General features: G+C 52.5%; 3 protein-coding genes across 5 annotated transcripts in view; 2 read left to right on the top strand and 1 right to left on the bottom strand.

The window, feature by feature from the left end:
- On the top strand, window positions 1-10086 carry POLDIP2 (DNA polymerase delta interacting protein 2). 3 transcript variants are annotated; one of them, XM_060134409.1, is made up of 12 exons: window positions 1-238; window positions 1569-1650; window positions 2829-2926; window positions 3604-3700; window positions 3869-3944; window positions 4187-4294; window positions 4747-4883; window positions 5699-5725; window positions 5935-6060; window positions 7038-7117; window positions 7644-7754; window positions 9729-10086. In XM_060134409.1, exons 1-12 carry the CDS (start codon window positions 78-80, stop codon window positions 9736-9738), a joined length of 1113 nt encoding a protein of 370 aa, XP_059990392.1. In that variant the 5' UTR covers window positions 1-77; the 3' UTR covers window positions 9739-10086. The 3 variants fall into 3 exon arrangements, with proteins under 3 accessions (XP_059990392.1, XP_059990394.1, XP_059990393.1); XM_060134411.1 differs by lacking the exon at window positions 5935-6060; XM_060134410.1 differs by lacking the exon at window positions 9729-10086 and having other exon boundaries at window positions 7644-8697.
- On the bottom strand, window positions 8874-18642 carry TNFAIP1 (TNF alpha induced protein 1). Its single transcript, XM_060134412.1, has 7 exons — window positions 18526-18642; window positions 15192-15509; window positions 14400-14569; window positions 13879-13968; window positions 13744-13796; window positions 12735-12930; window positions 8874-11589 (listed from the first exon to the last, which is right to left on the bottom strand). Exons 2-7 carry the CDS (start codon window positions 15394-15396, stop codon window positions 11353-11355), a joined length of 951 nt encoding a protein of 316 aa, XP_059990395.1. The 5' UTR covers window positions 15397-15509; window positions 18526-18642; the 3' UTR covers window positions 8874-11352.
- The window catches only part of IFT20 (intraflagellar transport 20), an 11339-nt gene continuing 5823 nt past the window's right edge, over window positions 13808-19323 (top strand). Inside the window, 2 exon segments of the mRNA XM_060134414.1 lie at window positions 13808-13950; window positions 17781-19010. The gene's annotated coding sequence lies outside the window, so the exon portion shown is untranslated.

Below are 19323 nucleotides of genomic sequence, written 5' to 3' on the forward strand. Positions count from 1 at the left end.
TGTGGGGCGGGGGCGGAACGCCGCCCGGCGGCGGGTCGAACCCTGTGTCAGCAGCCCAGCGGGTACTCGGGCGGGACATGGCGGGCTGTGTGGCCCGACGGGCCCTGACCGTGGGCAGTCGCTGGTGGTCCCGGTCGCTGACCGGGGCCCGAGGGCCGAGGCCGCTCTGTGCGGCGGGTGGAGCTGGGACCTTCCCACCAGTGGCGACCACGACGACGCGGAGGCACCTCTCGTCCCGGTGAGGGACGAAGCACGGGGGCCGAGCCCGGAGCCCAGGGAGCGTGTCCCGGGCCAGAGGGGAGGCCAGGGAACCCGGCCGGCTGGGGGTGATTGGAGTTCGACCCGGGAGAGGGTTCTGGCCGGGAGCCGACTGCGCTGCCCGCGACGCGTGCCAGGAGCGGACAAGGGAGCGCGGCCCAGAGCCCTGGGTTGTGAAGGGCTGGCTCTGAGGGGGAACTAGTAACCCTCCCGGAGCGAATCTTACTTCCCAGAATGTGGGAATACGAGCGCCGCTGTTAGTGGGCAGCCCTTTAATTAAGTCCTAGGGCTTTCCCCCAGCCCGTGACTGGGCCAAGGCCTCCCACAGAAAGATGCTAGAAGTGGGAAACAGGATCCGAATCTGCGCCCTGCGTGGGTCCCAGGTTTCAATGTGACCTTGGGGACACACTTTCTCTTTATGTGACTTGGGGAATGGGGTTTGAGGCCATGGGGATGGTGTGAGCAGTGTCTCTAGGGATGGGCCAGGCAGATCAAATTGGGGCCGGTGAATCAAGTGGCAGGAAGCATAAAGTTCACATCTCCAAAATAGTAAGAAAACAGTGCTCTGAAGGGACCCCTAGAAAGAGCAGCCCTGTCCGGAGAGACCACTGTAAGAGCTGACCTTTTAGTGGGTGAGATTAGACACGGACCCTGGAGAGAGATGATAGCTATTTCCAATTTAAGGCTCCTGTAAAAACTGATTAAATCTGAACAAAAACTAGATTGAGAGAATAATACTAGGTGTAGTGCAGGGGTGAGGACTGCAGTTTAGAGGGGGAGATGGACATGGAATTATAACACAAAATAAGTATTTTTTGAGCACCGTTTATACACTAGATTTTGAGGGAGCACAGGCTAATCAGACACAGGCGTTGCTCCCAAAGAACTTGCAGTCTCTAATGGAGATAAGACAGGGACACAAATAACTGAAATGCAAGGTGGAAAGGGCAGTTAAAATGCTGTGGGAGTTCAGGAGGGTGGGTCAGGGAAGGAATGGAGGCAAGGGATACAATGAAGCAGGGTTTGAGGGCATGATATGAGGAATGCTGAGAGTCAAGAGAGAAGAAAGTGATCTGGGAGCAGTCAGATCTTATGGAGGCATCTGTGGCTGGACCTCAAAGGAGGAAAGGCAGAATCTCTGTGGAGTGCTGGCTTAGCAGGACCCTTACCTGCTTCAGCTGGCCCCACTGCTGCTACCCTTCTCTGCTGTCATTGCCCTGGCCCCTCAGTATCCTAGTAGCTTTTACTGATGGATTAGTACCCTTCACTTCTTAGCTGTTCAGTTGCTTGTTCTTTTCCTTCCTAATCAGAAACCGACCAGAGGGCAAAGTTTTGGAGACAGTTGGTGTGTTTGAGGTGCCAAAACAGAACGGAAAATATGAGACTGGGCAGGTGAGTGCTGGGCTGCGTCATCTTTCATTTTCACTGTGTACTCTGCTTCTGAAAGGGTCAGAGTTGGTCACAGGCCTGAAAGTTACGGTTTTCTGCCTTGGTGTTTGGTGCCAGACCAGAATCAAGTTTTTTTTTTTTTTTTTTTTTTAAGATGGGTTTTCTGTTTTCCTGGATTTGAATACATTTCATGTGTCATTGGGTTCTGTTTCCAAGTTAGTGTGGACAGAGATGGTTTGGACTGTATTGAGGAGAGAGTCCTGTTGCTAAAGAGTCGTCTAACATAGTGGCTGGTAGGAAGCCAGTGGAGGGAGCTTTCAGAAAAGCAAACCTGCTTTCTGATGCTTTGTCATAGTTGAACTGATTGCAGTGAAGTAAGCTCTGGGTGTGAGGCTCTTTTTCTGTGTCAGCTTTGTGCCAGATCCACTGAGATAGATTTAGGCCCCTTGTAGGTAAGGAGGACTTTTTGTTTATTCACCTTTTTTTTCCTGTATGCCTACAATGGACTAAGCTTTATGCATTGGTGTTAAATCAGAAAGCAATGCCTTCATGGAGTTGACAGTCTAGAAAGGAATTACAATATGCAAATGGTCAACGGCTGTACAGTGTGCTAACTGGAGAGGAGGTGAGGGAAGGCTTCCTAGAGGCCTCAGCTATGGCCTAAAGGATGAGTAGGGGCTTCCCTGGTGGTGCAGTGGTTAAGAATCTGCCTGCCAATGCAGGGGACACGGGTTTGAGCCCTCGTTCGGGAAGATCCCACATGCCGCAGAGCAACTAAGCCCATGTGCCACAACTACTGATCCTGCGCTCTAGAGCCCGTGAGCCACAACTACTGAGCCTGTGTGCCACACTCCTGAGCCTGTGCTGTAGAGCCTGTGCTCCGCAACAAGAGAAGCCACCGCAATGAGAAGCCCACGCACCACAATGAAGAGTAGCTCCCAAAGCCCGAGCACAAAGACCCAATGCAGCCAAAAATAAATAAAAAGGATGAGTAGAAGTCAGCCAGGTAAAGAGGCAGTAAGCATGTTCCAGAGTTGGTCTGGGTGGATCACAGAGTTCAAGGGAAAGAGTAGCAAGACCTTGTGCTGGAGTTGCCACCACTTGTGCCACTTAGTGGTCGGGGCCCCACCTGGATGGACCTGCTGGACTGCACACTGACTGAGGCCTCTCTTTTCTCCCAGCTTTTCCTTCACAGTGTTTTTGGCTACCGAGGTGTTGTCCTGTTTCCCTGGCAGGCCAGACTGTATGACCGGGATGTGGCTTCTGTAGCTCCAGAAAAGTAAGTTTCCCTATCATTGTGCCTCACAGTATCCTCAGGAGGAGGCCTGACTCATGGCAGACATACATAATTGGGGTCCCAGCACTGAAGGCAGCATCCTTCTGGGCCTTAGGAGCGGTCCCAGAACACTCCCTTGGCACTAATACCCATGGAGACAAAAGTCTTAAGCTAGGAGGTCCCTTTAGGTCTCCCCAAGATGCTCTCCCAAGGCATTCTCAATTTGCATTATAAGTACCCCAGAGGGCATCTGGGGGACTAGGCTTCTTGATTTCTTGATGTTCAGTTAGAATCTTTCCCTTAATCTCTTATCATCACTAGAGTACATTAAAAAAGAAAAGGCCCAGCTCCATTAAATGATCACAGACAGCCCCTGGGATGTGAGAAGAGTGGGGTGCGCTGGGCTCCAGGGACTAAGGCAGCAGTTTGATTTTCTCAGCTTGGCCCTTTTTTTCTAAGAGGCATCCAGAGAGTGAGACAAATAATGACTCTACACCACACTCTGTTGCTTGCCCCTGACTGAGGAATGCTGGGCCAGGGTGTGCTGCACAGCTACCCAGCTGGTGCTAAGCTCCTTCAGCTCGGGCACTGGTCTGTTGAGGTGAGGGGGTGGTAGGGAGCTGGGGCAGGCACTGCTTCCGTTTCTCTGGGGTTGATCTTGGGCTTCTCCTGCCCCATAGAGCAGAGAACCCTGCCGGCCACGGCTCGAAGGAGGTGAAAGGCAAAACTCACACTTACTATCAGGTGCTGATTGATGCCCGAGACTGTCCACATATAGTAAGTAAGCAAGATGGTTGCGCCTGGGGTTCCTTTCCATGGGAAAGCCCCGAACCGTGATGGGGACTAAGAAGGAGAGGGGTCAAACAGGCCCAGATCAGCACTGGGCCCTAAGTCCTCAGGACTGGATAGTGACCGAGAAGATCCCTGACTCGCTTCTTGCCTTAGTCTCAGAGATCTCAGACAGAAGCTGTGACTTTCTTGGCTAACCATGATGACAGCCGGGCCCTCTATGCCATCCCAGGTGAGTAAGGAGCATCTGAGTGGTGCCTGTCAATGAGGAGGGTCTGGTGTGTCTCAGGGAGAGGATTCTGAGGCCTTTCTGCTGTCCTTTAATCTGCTGGGAGGGAGTATAGACGCTGAGAGCAGTGGTGCCAGGGTCGTCCCACCCTGCCATAAGGCCAGGAATTGTGTTTCTTTTCAGCCCCATTCCTCCCTGCCTCTTATGTGAGTTTCACTGTCTCTTTGTCTCTGTCTCTCTGCCAGGCCTGGATTATGTCAGCCATGAAGACATCCTCCCCTACACCTCCACTGATCAGGTTCCCATCCAGCACGAGCTCTTTGAAAGATTTCTTCTATATGACCAGACAAAAGGTAACTTCTGTCATAGAGGGAAGGTGGAGTGGGAGGGCCCTTTCTTCAAAGAGAATATCCCAGCAGCAATTTCAAAGCTCTATTTCTACAATCTTATTTAATCTCCCATTAGACCTGTCAGGTAGATGGCTATTATCTCCTCCTTACAGATATGGAAACAGACTCAGGGATGATGAGAAGGGACTCAAGGTTGCTAGGTAGTGGCAGAGTGAGGTCTGAAAACCAGGGCTCCTAACTCCCAGTCCATTTCTCTTCCTCTGACGTCACATACCTCCTCAGGGCTTATCCTTGGTAGGCAGTTTTGTGCGTTCTTCCAGCCTGTGCTCTTGCTCACGTTTGGGTGTCTTGTTTACCTGGGCCACCACTGGGAAGGGTTTTCTAGGAGGAGCAGTTGGGCAGGGTGTAACGCCCTGGACGCTGGCCTGGACTAACCAGTCGATCTCTTGCCCCAGCACCCCCTTTTGCGGCTCGGGAGACGCTACGGGCCTGGCAAGAGAAGAATCACCCCTGGCTGGAGCTCTCCGATGTCCACCGGGAAACAACCGAGAACATCCGTGTCACCGTCATCCCCTTCTACATGGGCATGAGGGTATGTGCCCAGCCTGGGACCTCCCCTCAGGGCTAGGCCCCCAGGTTCTGTGTGGTGTCCCCAGTGACTGCTGGTGTGGGTTCCAAATTTAAACCACGTGCCTGTGGTTCTGCTTTCAAGTGCTGCATGTATTGATTGGGATTGAGCAGCCTCTTGGCAACAGCTGACACCAAGACCTAGAGCAAGGAAACTCTCAGATCCCAGGAAGGAGGCCTCCTGGCTGACTCTTCCTTCTCTTCCGGCTCAAAGGGAGCCATGTCTATGAAGAATATACACATACTTGTTTAAATCAGTGTAGGCTTATCTTCCCACTTTTTATGCATTTATTGAGCTATTTCTTGCTTGGCCGTAAGCTAGGTCCTGGGGATACAAATATAAATGAAACCCTGTCCCCTGCCTTTCAGGAGCTCATGGTAGTGGCGGGAGGCCAACATACAGCATTCCAAGTATTGAAATAAGGTTGGGATATGGAAAGGCCGAGGAGGAGGACAGCAGCCTGGACCAGCAGTAATGTGGGGGAAGACAGGGAGGGTGGTGAGAAAGGGAAGAGCCCCAGGGCTGGTTTTTGTTGGCATCCAGCTCTGTTCGTGATCTTGATAGGAATGAAGAGGAAGGGCGCCAGGGATGGACCCAAGGGAGGCTGCCTCCCTCTGGGCTTGTTGGCCATAGTTGAGACATCATCAACCCACAGATACCTGTGGCTTTGTTCTGTCTTTGCAAGTACCTGGAATACATCCACTCCCTTGAGAGATGTTGATTGGAATAGACTTGTTCCTGCCCTCTGGGCCTGAAATTCTTTGTGTTTTTTCCCCCAGGAAGCCCAGAATTCCCACGTCTACTGGGTGAGTGTCTCCCTCGGGAGGAGGGGAGCTCAGGAGGTGTACCTGTGGGCACAGGTTGGGAGGTGGGCAGGTTTACCTTTGGGGGCGGGAGGTGAGACGGTACAGTGCCGGTGTTGGTCTTTGTTGCCCTGTGCTCTCCTAGAATTCCAAGGGAGCTGGCCCAGGGTCTATTCCTTCTCAGATGTGAACTCTCTCCCCTACCCCCGCAGTGGCGTTACTGCATCCGCTTGGAGAACCTCGACAATGACGTAGTACAGCTCCGGGAGCGACACTGGAGGATATTCAGTCTATCCGGCACCTTGGAGACAGTGCGGGGCCGAGGGGTGGTGGGCAGGGTGAGCATCTTTGGGCCAATAATGCTCAGTTTCTAGTCCTGCCCAGCAGGCCTAGGAGCTTAGTGCATGGTTTCCTCCTCCTCTGTGGTTAGGGACAGAGGCTTAGTGTGTGAAAGCTTAGGGCTGTTTGGGGTGAGAAACCTCACCCGTGAGATCGGTTTTCTTATAACGCATTTCACAGATGAAGAGACTGAGACTGTTGTTTAACTAGCCCATGGTCCTGTAGCTAGTAGAGGCAGGGCCTGGGTTTGAATCCAAGTGAGTCTGCCATCAAAGCTTGTGGTTGCCAGCCTATTAAAAAATCTACTGGGATGCCCTTGGGTGGAGCATGGACCCGCCACCGCTCCTGGTCGTCCTTCCTCTGCCTCTTTACACGTGTTCATCCTCTGCTGGTCCTTGAAGAGATCTGATTTTGCAATTCCTGTGTTACCCTATCCAGTCTCCAGAGAAATAAAGTCATGAGAGGACCACATTCAACAGGCATTCATCCATGTTAGCAGGGAGCTGGGGAAGCAGCGTGGGGTGGAAAGAACAGGGCTGTGGGGTTAGTCTGTTTTCAAATGCCCACTGTGTTGTTTATTTACTGCATAACTTTGGGCAAGTTAACCCAAATCTCCGTTTCTTAGGATCACACCTGTTACCTTATGATTACCAGCAGACTTAAGTTAGCAGAAGTTTGCTGAGCACAGCGTGGCTCCTGGCACTTAGGTGCTTGGTGAATGGGTGCTGGACAGGGTATTTACAGAGTAGATCCTGGGCTTAGCATCTTTGCCTGTAACCTCAGCCATTCAGCCTGAGATTATCTTTCCCAGGGTCAGAATAAAAGGCCCAGGGCAATGGCTGTGCTGTGGAAGGTGCTGGTCGGCCGTTATGGTGGGAGGCATGAGGGGGCATCCAGCCCGGACTGGCAGTCAGCATGTGGCCCCGGGGTACAGGGAGTTTGTCTGGCCTGACCTATTTTGCCTGAACCCTCACAGGAACCAGTGTTATCCAAGGAGCAGCCCGCATTCCAGTACAGCAGCCACGTCTCCCTGCAAGCTTCCAGTGGGCACATGTGGTGAGTAAGCATATGCTGGGGCAGGGGCAGCTCAAGTCCGCGGACACTGCGGGTCAGAAAAAGTGAGAGCTTGTAGCTTGCAGTTAACTCTGGACCAAGTGAAGTCCTGAGGTGGAGGCTTATCTGCTGTTCATTGCTGTGTGGGTCTTGTCTGATTTATGACTGTTTTCCAGTTCCCTGTGATTTTGTAGAACGAGGACTTAGGTCAAAGAGGTCTGGTGACTTTGATGCTGCACTGAGTTGCCCACGTAGTTGGGTTTTTTCCCCTGGTGTTTCACTCCTTAACCTGAAAGTATAGTTGGGTAGCTTATGCAGGGTGTATCTAAGGGCCAGATTCAGGAGAGCTTCATTTCTTCTTCCCACGTAGGGCCAGGATAGGCTCTTGGGTCTCTGATCAATGTTGTCCTGGCATGAGCCAGGCAGAAGAGAGCCCAGGCCTGTCTTATCCTGCCTCAGTTCTGGCGCTGAGGACATAGGGCTCTACAGGCTTCAACTCTCACTCCCTCTAAACCAGTTTCTCTCACAGGGGCACATTCCGCTTCGAGAGGCCTGATGGTTCCCACTTCGATGTCCGGATCCCTCCCTTCTCCCTTGAAAGCAATAAAGATGAGAAGACACCACCTTCAGGCCTTCACTGGTAGGCCAGCTGAGGCCCTAAGCACCCAGGCTCGGACCCCAAAGAACAGCTCACATCCCACAATTGCTGCAGAACTCTGTCATGGGCCACAGTGGGTCTCTTAATTGTTTGCACCTTTTGATTGTGGGGTTCTTATTTTGGCGGGTGGAGTATAACTGTTTTCTCCAGAAGACCCATGTAGGACTCCTCCAAGGGTGGCCTTCCCCGTAAGCCCTGCCTATGCTGTGTTCCAGTAAACCTTTCCATCAGGAACTCTGTGTTCAGCTGCCATAGGTCTGGAGGAGTTTCCTAGCCTGTCACACAAGTTGTTTAGAATGTGAGGTTTGGTCAATAAACCAGTGCACGCTTGGCCCCCCTTGCCATTTCTGCCCCCCGGGTCTCAGGCTCCCTTTTTGACCCGGCAGGGGCCCTTGGTTGCTGTCCTTACTGCCCTTCCAGGAAGCTGCCCCTTCAGCTAGAGTATCTGTCTCTTTCCTGAGTCTGGGGGTTGGCCGATGTCTCCCAGGTCACTCAGCCAGTGAGGTGGGGGCTGGACTGGACTCTTGTTCCCTTTACCCTCTGCCAAGTGCAGAGCGGGAGGCCAGCGTCAGGATCAAAAAAGTGGCTCGGCTCTTTGTGCTGGCCAACTATTGGCATTTCTGGCCTCCGTGGGCCTGGGGGAGAAGTGAGGCAAGCCTGTCAGGTTTTCTGGAGCAATGGGCTTGCCAGCACAGGTCTGTCAAGCCTCCAGATCACAACTGCAGAAACTCAGCCAAGGAGCGTTAGGTATGGACAGTGATGAAGCCAGTCTACTTTCTGAGCTTCTCACAGATCTCCAAGAGCCAGAGATAAAATGTGCTGCATTTTTGCCCTGATTCTTAGGATTCCTGCTCCCCCACTACTGTAGTGATTGTTACAGAGGTTGTTTTCTTGAATTAATATTAAATTTCAGTTCCAACCCTTATTAGTGGTGTCCTTAATCCTCCACCAGGGGGAGCCTGGGTTGCAGGGCAACTGAGTGCAATGGGGCATAGGACCCAGTGAGAACATAAAGTCAGGTGGTGAACAGAAATACAATTATGATGTCCACAGCAGCGAGCTGACCAAGCTATACTCACTGTAAGCACAGCTCTGTACCACTGAAGTGTAACACAATTTTATTAGAAATTAGTGTTTTTTTCCATCACCTATGTTGAGCAACAAAGAATTGTAGTTACATGATAAAGGAGTTCTGTCATGTCAGGACCTGTGCCATCTTTTAAGCAGAACTTGGTCAGGTAACAGAGTGATTAGAACCTAATCCTGGTCCATGTAGTTAACAGCAGGCTTCCAGTTGTCTCAGAAACTGACAAGAAGGTTTGACCTTCATCCACACTTTTTGTTTACATTCCCCTGGGCTGCTCAGAGTTGAAAAATTCACACAGCCAAGAGCTGCTTTCTAAGAGGGGCTGGGAAACTCAAAGAAAATACCCCAAACCCTTACACCACAGTCTGATTTTAAAAGCTAAGATTACTTCAGTGAGTTCAATGTTAGTATTCAATATTTAAAGACCAAAGAGATATTTTCAATTGGACAACATAAGTGCCCAGAGTCCCAGAAAGACTACTCACCACTGAGACAGCTGAGGATCTGAATGTCAAAGCAGTAAAGAGAGGCTACAGGGGCTGGGGAGGTCAAAAGACAAGCATTAAAATGCCTCAGTGGGGAGCTGGGACTTTGAGTATTAAAGGGCTTCAGGAAGGCAGCTGAGGAAACAGACCAGGGCCCTCAAGCAGAAGCATTCCAGTCGCTGTGGGAAAGCCACAAAGCCAAAGCCAGAATCTGGTCAAAGAAATGGATTTGTCTTCATCTTGTTACTCCAGTGAAGGCTGGAAGAACCGTTTGTAGCTGATCACCAAGGTGCCTCACCTGAAGTCTTTATACATTCAAGACAGCGACAAGTGAAAAACGCTTAATTAAAGTCACCTTTCCCCTGCCCCACCATGTCATTTCAGGTCCTTGTGAGTGTCTGCTAACCCTGGCCTGTCATTTGCCCATAGGCTCATGGGTCAGCCGTGAAGAGCCACCTAGCTATAGTAAGAGTAAAGAGACATGAACTTGGTAAGCTATGTCCCTTCCTGACGGAGTGGGTACTGCCAAGTGCTATGCTGCTTTGTTAGGCTGGCTGAACAGCTCCCTCACTGGCGGCATTCTTTTGGAAAAGAATTCGGATAAGCAGCTTCCTAAGGGCCAAGCCAAGCAGAAGGGAATGAATACCAAAGCCCTGAAGAGGAACCTGCACCCTTGCCCAAGAGCCAGTGCTTGCATCTCCACAGCCAAGTACCCAACAATAAAAATGAAGAAACCTTTCAAGGCTCTTAGGCTACTCACATTATCCTGTGTTCAGGGACTCACCACTGGGCAGAACCACCATTCTGCAGCCAGGACACAAAACCAATAGTATGGATGCAGGGCAGGGAGATGTATGGCCAAGCACAGCCGCCTCTGCACAGGGCCTCCAGGAACGTGGGGCTCTGCGCTTGCTGTCCTCAGCTGATGGCAGGCAGGTGTGGTGCCCGCGGGCTCCGCAGCCTTCCTGCTGCAGCTCATGCTCCTGGCTGCAAGCAGCTCCCGGCCCGCATGATGGCTCTTTGGGTTTAGAGTGAGGACAGCATGCCTTGGAGCCAAGGGCAAGAGAATCAAAGACCAATCATGGAAGACTCTAGAAGTCAGCACGTGACCCTAAGATGTAGGGGCAAAGTATCCTTTCTTACAGGGGTGTTATGAGGACCATAGGTCCTAACTCACACATCCTTACCCCCTCAGTGCTCTCTGGGCCAGCTGCTTGGCCAGTTTGGCAAAGCCAAAGATGGTCAGTTTTTTTTTTTATTGCTTCTTTCCCCTCCCTCAGATTGATTCTACAGGGAAAAGGGGGTTAGGATCAGAGAAGGATGACGTGGGTCAGGGCAGAATACAAATCTCCTGAATAAAAGTACAAAGTGCTTTACAGAAACAGATCCCAAAGGCATCAAAAGGGCCGAGGGTTCTGTTTTACCCAGGGTCTTGGAACCCTGGAGCAGAAATACCCAGTCTCCTCATTATTAGACTTAAAACTAGTCATTTCCTAGATTATTTTTTAAAAACCAAACTCATTAAGCCTGTGCTTAAACACCTTAGGAAAAAAGAAGCCCCACCTTCGGTAAGAAATTGGGCCTCCACAGCACCAGAAGCCACCTTCCCCACAGAGTGAACCCATTCCCCATGGGCCTCCCCTGAGGCCTAAAGTAGCCCTTCAGCAGAGCAAAGGGGTGCTCAGCGAAGGGCCAAGGGGAATGCTCTTGGCAGGGGCATGGGCAGGTCAGTCCATTCAGCCCAGGGGCAGCAGCGGCTCCCTGTGGCAGAAAGGGAGATGCTGAGCAAAGGGGCTGGGACTCAGTCATCCTGAAGTGCTCAGGGAGCTAGGAAAAGAAACGCAGTCCCTCCCCTGCTCAGGCCCTCTGACCTCCCAGGCAGGGCCTGTCATGCCTCTGGGTGCTGGAGCAGAGACCCAAGCCAGCAGCAGCGTGGGGTGGCCAATGGGGCGGGGTTCCACAAGACAGGAGACAGGGTATCTCGTGCCCTGACTCCGGGAGGGTCTTGTCAGTCGCGATGGGCAGACTGGTGGCCGAGCTGCCGGTCATCATAAGTGCTATAGCGCTTGACGTGGATGCGGCGGACACGGTCCCGCAGTTCAAAGGTTTCCTCGTCTTCACTGGGGGACGCCTGGCTGCGGTTCCGGCTTGTGGCCTCCAATAGGGAGTTGTCAGGGACTCGGGGGGTCTCGTAGAGTAGAACGTTGAGTGTCTCCTCATAGATTCGGGCCTCTGGGAATTCCACCTGGGGCAAGGGGGACGAGAGGACCGAATGAGGCTTTACCCCAAAGAGGGAGCAGCATGTCAGGGCCCCTGGCCCTGTGCTGACTCCATAAGGCCTCCAGAACTCTCTCAAGAGACATGACTTTCTATCTCAAGAGGGAGGGCGGGGGTCTTCTTCTGAAGGAGGCGTGAGGAGACGGACTCTACGGACACAGAGACGCGGAACGCTAGCACCCTCCCCCTGCCTCACCCAATCCCAGACCAATGGACTAGTGTGTGTAGAGGTTATGGCCTTGGCTCTGTGGTCAGGCCTGGGTACAAATACAGCTCCCCCACTTATTAGCTGTGGGGCCTTGGACTTAACCTTGCTGTGCCTCAGTTTCCACATGTTAACATCTACCTCAGTGAGTTGTTGTGAACATTACATGAAAGATGCCAAATGCTTAGCAGAGAGCCTGACGCACAGTAAACGAAAAATAAAAGCTTGGCTGCTCTGAGGCCTTCACGTGCACACAGCTCTCCCCGACATGAGCTGCCCTTCCACCCCAGCAATGCTCTGCCGTCTCCAAAACACACTGGCGGCGGGGTGCGGGTGCACAGCTATTCTCCAGGGAGGCACCATCTGCTTGCAGCCGGGGCAAAGAGAGTTAGCTATCTCCTATCAAATCCCTTACATGTGCCTGGCATTGCGTTGGCACTGCAGAGGCTAAGCTGATTGACCAGAAACACCCAACCAGCGGGGGCCAGAGGAGATCTGAACAGCTATTTCTACTAACCTGCACTGCTTCTCCTAAGAACTGTCTCATTTTCATAACAGCTCTGTTAAATTCACACTCTTATTCTCAGATTTCTAATGAGGAAACTGAGGTCCAGATGGTTTACATGGTTTATCCAAAGTCAGAAAACTGATAAATGGTGGGACCAGAATTCAGATCCGACTTGGGCCAACTCCAAAGACCCGGTCCTTCCCATGGCATCAGGCTGTTCCCTGCTGGTCAACAGCCCTGCCTCTCAGCTGACCAAAGCAGAGTTCTATACCATTCCCTAAACCCCACGCATTGGCTTGTGTCCTTGAGCAGCACCATCATGGCAAGTTTGGGAAAGACAGCAAAATGTATCCCCGGTGGCAAAGGGTTCAGCCCCACTCACGCGGCAGAAGCCCCATACCTTGGTCTGCTTCTTCTCGGTGGCGTACACGATGGACGTGCAGCACACCTCTGCCAGCTTCCGACCCTGCCCGTAGAAGGACCAGCAGCAGATCTCGTCGCCGATGACATCCTTGATGAAGAGCACACGGCCGTTGAAGCGCAGGGAGAGCTTGTCGAACAGCTCGATGTTTTTCAGCAGGTGGTCATCGGAGTTGCTGAAAAACCAGTGAGGGCCCGGGGGCCTGGGAGTGAGGGAGGTCCCAGCACAGGGGCGGGTGCTGGCCAGGATCTCTCCTCCCCTCCGCTGTCGTGCTCATGAAAGGAGGAAGAGTCAAGATGCCAGAGGGACAGCGAGAGAAAGGGTCATGGGGCCCCCTTCGGGTTTGGGGGCCTGTGAGGAAAAGGAGGTGAGTTGGTTTTAAGTTAAAGCAGAGAGGACTGAGGGAGGGAGGTCTCCTCTTACCAGGCTGGAAGGAAGGAGGCTCGCTGCCATCTCAGCAGGAGGACCCCCTTCCCTGGCTGTGGGGTGTGACGCTGGCAATATGTCTGCCCACGGGGAGTCCCTGAGAGGGTTTGGGTCTTCGAGCCTGCAGCCTCCTGCATATACTTAACTATGGCCTGTTGGGAGGCCACTGGGGGACAGGGGGACACTGGCCCAGCTATGAAGAACGAGGGCTGCCTGAGGAGGAGTCCCAGCCCCTTGGCTTCCCAGCCTTCCTCCAGCCCATAGAGAATGCAGGGAAGACACCTGGCCCGCTGCCTGACATGACACACGTTAAGAGGCTGTTACATGTTCAGTCCCATCTACATCCCAGCCAGGGCCCCGCATTGAGTTCCAAATGCCTCGGCTCTGATTTCCCTCCTACTATGTTCTCTTCCCGAGACCCAGACTCACGCCAACTGTGCCAGGCGTGCAGGTGGCCTCCCTTGGGTCTGCTGCCTGATTTCTGTCTGCTTAGCCCTCCCTGCTGCTTCTGTGGCCCTTCCCTGGGCAGTGCACCCCACCCCTCATCAGGTGCCCCCCCTACCTGGTGTAGGAATACTTGTTGTTGCTTCTGTTGTATAGCAGCTTCACCACGGGCTGTGAGGGAAGAGAGCATGAAGGCCAACGGCCCGACACCCCCAGCCCGCGGCCCTCGGTGATCCCTCGGAAGTCCCAGTACCTTGGTGGAGGATTCGATGAGCCTCTCCTCTTCCTTCAGGGATGTGATGACGGGGACGTTGCACACAGGCTGGTAGGAGTCCTTCTTGTCCTGGGTGACACACAGCCAAGAATCTTTTTTCGAGATCTTCTGTTTGCCAGGCTTAGCCAGGCTTTCCCCAGGAGCCGTCAGAGCCCCTCTGCCATGGCCACCCCCTACTTGTTGAGGAGGCATCAGGTAGAGACAGGAGGCCCCTGGCAATAGAACTGCCAGCTGGCAAGCAGACCCCCATTCCCAGAAGCCTAAAATCCAGATATCCAGGCAGATAGACTAGAAGCACGGTCTACTCACACCGCCTGAGTCCGTCACCTTATAAAACGACCGGCTGCCAGCTTGCTTGGCCTGGGCAACAGCTGGTGTGTCTAACTAGGTTTGGACTCATCAATCGTACTGACACGTAGCCTTCCAGGAACTGGACCCTACCTCCCTGAAGGAGGGGGCCCATCCCGACCTCATCAACCTGGCTGACCCTGCCTCCGTACCTGCAGGGCAGTCTGGCACATGTTCACCAGCCCCTGAATGAGGTAATATTTTGCTTCAGCCATCAGTTCCTTGATTTCTTGCCGGTTTTGAGGGAGGATGATGGTGTCATCTCGGAGGTAATTCAAAATGGTGCCAAAGTGCTTTCCACATCGGTCTATGAGGATCCAGCCTAGGGATTCAGACAGGCCCCAGAGGGTTACTGTTTGCCTCCAGGTACCTCAGAGCAGGTAGCAGGCAAAGGCCACCTGACGAGCCTGGTGGCAGGTGATAAGGGGCACAGAGCCCACAGCACTGGGTAACGGGAGTGGGAACAGAACCTCCAGCTGTTAAGTCCATGGTTGCTTTTCACCCCTCCTCCCTGAAGCCAAGAACTGGCACATACCGTGGGAGACACAGGCCCTCCAGGCTCTGCAGAGGCCCACAGAGTTTGTCTAAGCTCAGGAGTGCTCAGGCCCCCCTCCCGGCAACACAGAAACACCTGGCCCTGCTTGCCTTTGGCCCGCTGCCCAGGCACTATGGCAATGGCTCTTTTGAGAATCTAGTCCTATGTGAATATTTTAAAAGTATGGATCTTCTCCCTGGAAAATATGTAAATACACAACATTCTATGTATAACTTCAAAGAATTCTGAAGCTCTACTAAGAACTCCAGGTGAAGGAGTCCTGCACTAGGTGAACAGGAAAAATGAATCTAGATTCCAGATCTGCCAGGCTTGAGCCACGCCCTGAAATCACTTCCTCAGGAACTTCTCCTTCCTTCCCCACCCCACCCAACAAGCCCCAGCAACTCACCTTCTTTGTCGGTCAGCACCTCCATGCGCCCACTGAACATGGCCTTGAGCATGGTGTCATGCCGGGTTAGCGCCCGCACGGTGGTGTAGTACAGGGAACCACCCACATTGAGCTGGACGTATTTGTTGCCCAAGCCTCCTCCCTTGAAGCCGCTTAGCTTGGGCTTGGCCCCTGACGCTGGGCACAGACAGGTATCCCCCGACATCTCCCGCTGCAGGTAGATCACCACACGGCAGGAGGTTGGCTTGGAAGGCCCCGCCGTGGTGGAAGGGTCACGAGTGAGTGGCCAGTGGAGGCCAGAGCCTCACACTCTCAGCGCTGTGAGCAGGAGATGGGAGAGAAGACAGGAGTCAGCAGAGGAGAGCCCTCAGCCAGGAGGCAACAGGAAGAGAAACACTGACCATCCAGTCATTCTCTCCTTATGAGGCCAAGTCTCCCTGGCGAGGCTAAAGCCCTAGGCAATGGCAAAAAAGACATTCCTGCTGTTCTTCATGGTACCAGGAACCAGGTCTGGGAGCACAGTCTCCCAGAACCCGATGCTGGTCACCTCACCAGTCTCCCTGAGACTTGGCCCAGCTCTGGGTGGCAAGGAGGCCAAGTAAACTCTTGGAGCTAATCAAAGACAGCTCCAGGAACAGACTGGGCAGAGCAGAAGTCCTCATCCTGGGGATCCACCAGTCAGATTACAGTTGTTTTCTTCTCAGTGTTCCCAGGATCCAAGATTTCCGGCCAAACCTACTGGGAATCCAGCCAGCCTAGGAGTTTCCCAGGAGTCTGAGGGACAGGATACACTTCCTTTCTAACGATTCTAGGCTCAGGAGCAGCCTGCACCAGTGCTTCCTTTGAGCACCACCCAGAGTCTGGTTTCAGGAAGGCAAGTAACAGCAGCTTCAGGAGAACATGGATTGAGCCAGGCTGGAGTAAGCCGGCCAGTATTCCTGGCAGAGGTTACCCTAGCTCCCCCCAAGGTTTCCTGACCTTCACCTTTTTTGGCATCAGCCCTATCCCAAGTTCCTGAAATTGTCACCATTTTTCAGGATAGAACAACTACAGGATGGCTATTTTTGCTTCTTTTTCCTGAGAACAGGTCCAGCCTTATCTCCTTCTCTCTTCCTGCCCAACAAGAATGGGGAGAAAGGGCCAAAAAAGACCAGATGATAAATTTAGAAACAATTAGGTGATCTGGAAACTGAAACACTGACGGGAGTTCACAGGAGGGAGAAGCAAGCAAAGCAGAGGAGGGCAAAGCCAGATCACCCCTTATGATCTAATTCTATATGTGTTTTGGCTTTCTAAAGAATCACTAAAATTCATTCACTGAACGAAAACAAAAAGCAAACATTCTTTGCATGTTTATTATGTTCCAGGTACTATTCTAGGCATTTAATATATATCAGCTCATTTAATTCATTTGGCAATAAAACAATATTGCATACCTACCAAGTTAAGCAGGAGGGATAAAGAGATGAAAAGATATTGTCCTTGACTTCAAGGAGTTCAAAGAAGCATGATAATGTCAGTTAACAAGAAAAAAAACAATAAGCGTTAGCATTTATCATGCCCCTGCTTTGTGCCAGGTACTGGGGATACAGAAGAGAACAAACAAGTCAGCCTCGTGGAGCTTACATTCTAGTGGGAAGACAACAAACAAGAAAATGAATAAATAAGCAGGCAATTCCAGAAGGTGAGAAATGTAATAATAAAGATAATAAAACAGAGAGTGACTAGGAAGAGGTACTATTTTAGATGGGGAGCCAGGGAAAGCCTCTTTGGGAAGGTGACTTTCCAGCTGAGCTCTAAGAGCATTCCAGACAGATGGAAGAGTAAGTGCAAAGTTCCTCAGTCAGACAAAAATTTTAGGAACAGAAATAAGGCCAAGATGGCTGGTGCATAGAAAGAAGGGGGAAGTTGGCTGGATGTAAACTCAGGGAAGGCAGGGACCGGATCATATTGAAGAGTTTGGATTTTATACTAATTGCAATGGGAATCGATTTTAGGGTTTAGAGCAGGGGAGTGATATGATCTGAGATCACTCTGGCTACTATGTAGAGAATGGACTGCAAGGGTGCAAGAGACCAAGTGGGAAGACTGGAGGAAGCAGTAGTCTAGGTAAGAGATGATAAAGGCTTGGACTGCAGTGCTGGTAATGAAATTAAAAAAAAAAGCGAAATGACCTCATTTCATCATCACAACTTGCAGAAGTTTACCTCGTTATCTCTTTTAAGTGTAACCCAGAAGTGCACTGGTTTTCCCACGTTTACTGCTCCACTCTCCAAACAGTGCTTAGCACAATGCTATGCACATTTAAAAGTATTTGTCAGTTTGTTAGACTGAAATTGTCCCCGAAAAGATTTAGGTAGGTCCCTGGGAGGAATGTCCGAGGAAGGCCCAGGGCAGGTGCTGTATGAAATACTGAATTCCTTTGGTGGCTTGTCATGTACGTATGAGATGAGCCCCCACCAGCAGATTGCTCAATCAGTAAGTAAACTTGAATAGTGTGAGGTCACCTAACCTTCCTCTGCCCACCCCAAAGGAATAAATCCACTCCTTAACAGGTTTTAACAAATTCCCTATGTATTTTGTGTCTAGCCCAGTTTCCCCAGGATCAGAGAAAAGGAGCTCACTAAAGGCTAGGCAGCTGCCAACAGAGGAAGACAAATCCAAGCTAATCTATTCTTTTCCAACAAAGCAATTGCTTTGAGCCCCTGGATGACGTCAGCTCAGATTCCACCGGCTCAGATTCCGCCCAGGCCAATGGGTTCCAGGAATCCTGTGGCAGGTGACGCCCCAGAAAGTAACTCCGGTGAGAATGAAGTTTCCACTGAGAGCCTCAATGCTCTTCCTTCCGGACTTTGTGTGTGGATATTTGGGGATGCTAGGGGCGTATCCGTGTCACACTCGGCGAAGCGAATGGCAACCCAAGACGAATAAAGGACAAACAACCACGGCGGTGTTACAAGGTGGGGTCCTAAGGAAAGAAGGTCCCAGAAATTCGTCATACTGGGGATGGCGAGGGGAGGAGCCGATCTTGGTTAGAAAGGGCGGATCTAGCAGAAACCCAAGGTGTAAATCTTATGCTTTATCCAAAGGGTCTGGGGAAATTCATCGAGACCCAACCTCTCCGTGGCCTTTGTAGAGTCTTCCCCAGCCCGTACCCTTCCCTACTATCGAGAAACCGAGACCGGTTCTGACACCCACCCCCAGGGCAGGATTTCAGCCCTCCACCTCCCTTCGCCGTCCCACGCCTTTTCCCCAGGACTGGGAGGGACTCTCTTTGCTCAGCCCAGGACCCGTCCATCCCTTCCCCTAGGGCATGGGCCGGCTCGGCTCTCACCCTCCCAGGTGGCGCCTCTCCTCTCAGCTGGGTTGCAAGTCGACACCGTGCCGCCCCTAGACTGTGTCCGCCTGCCCTCCAGCAATCCCGGGCCTTAAACTCCCATCCTCTACCCGCGGACTCCGCCCCAAGCCAGCGGGAGCCTGAGACTATAAGGCGGGGCAGGCCCAGCACCCAATCAGGGCGGAGGGAGGAGCCCCTGAGAGAATCCCGCGGTGAGCGCACAGCTACTTCCGGCAGCCTTTCCGGCGCAAAGGCCTCTGGGTCTTGTAGGCAGCTGTCTCTCCTCTCAGGCCTCTGTTTCCCAGCAGGCTCTGCGGGTGTACGGGCTTACGATGTCGGGAAGTGATGTTAGGCGTAAACAGGTCCTGTAGCCGTGGCCGCTGCTGAGGCTGGCGAGCAGGGCGCCGGCTGCCACTGACCGGAGAGAGAAGCTGCCTGCCGACGTCAGCCTGGGTCGCAGCCGCCGCCGCCGGGGTAAACAGGTAAGCCATGAACTTCGGGTCGGGGGACGTGGGCGGGCCCGGGGCGAGATGAGCCTGACAGGCCCGCGGCCCGAGGAAAAGCCTTCCCAGGGTGAAAGAAACGTGGGAATTCCGCCCGGCTCTGGGAGCGGTTTTACCCCCCGGCTAGGGCCTGGAGCTTTACGCGCTGATGCTCGCAACCATTTTAGGAGGAAACTGAGGCTCAGATAAGTTCAAGGAGTTTACGTAGTGAAGACAGCCAGCTCCATCACCCAGGTCTTCCCACGGATGGAGCCTGCTCGTAGCGCCCAGCGTGGGTCCGGAAGAGCCCGGG

This window comes from Lagenorhynchus albirostris, chromosome 20, assembly GCF_949774975.1.
Source record: "Lagenorhynchus albirostris chromosome 20, mLagAlb1.1, whole genome shotgun sequence".
In the NCBI taxonomy this organism is placed as follows: Eukaryota; Metazoa; Chordata; class Mammalia; order Artiodactyla; family Delphinidae; genus Lagenorhynchus; species Lagenorhynchus albirostris.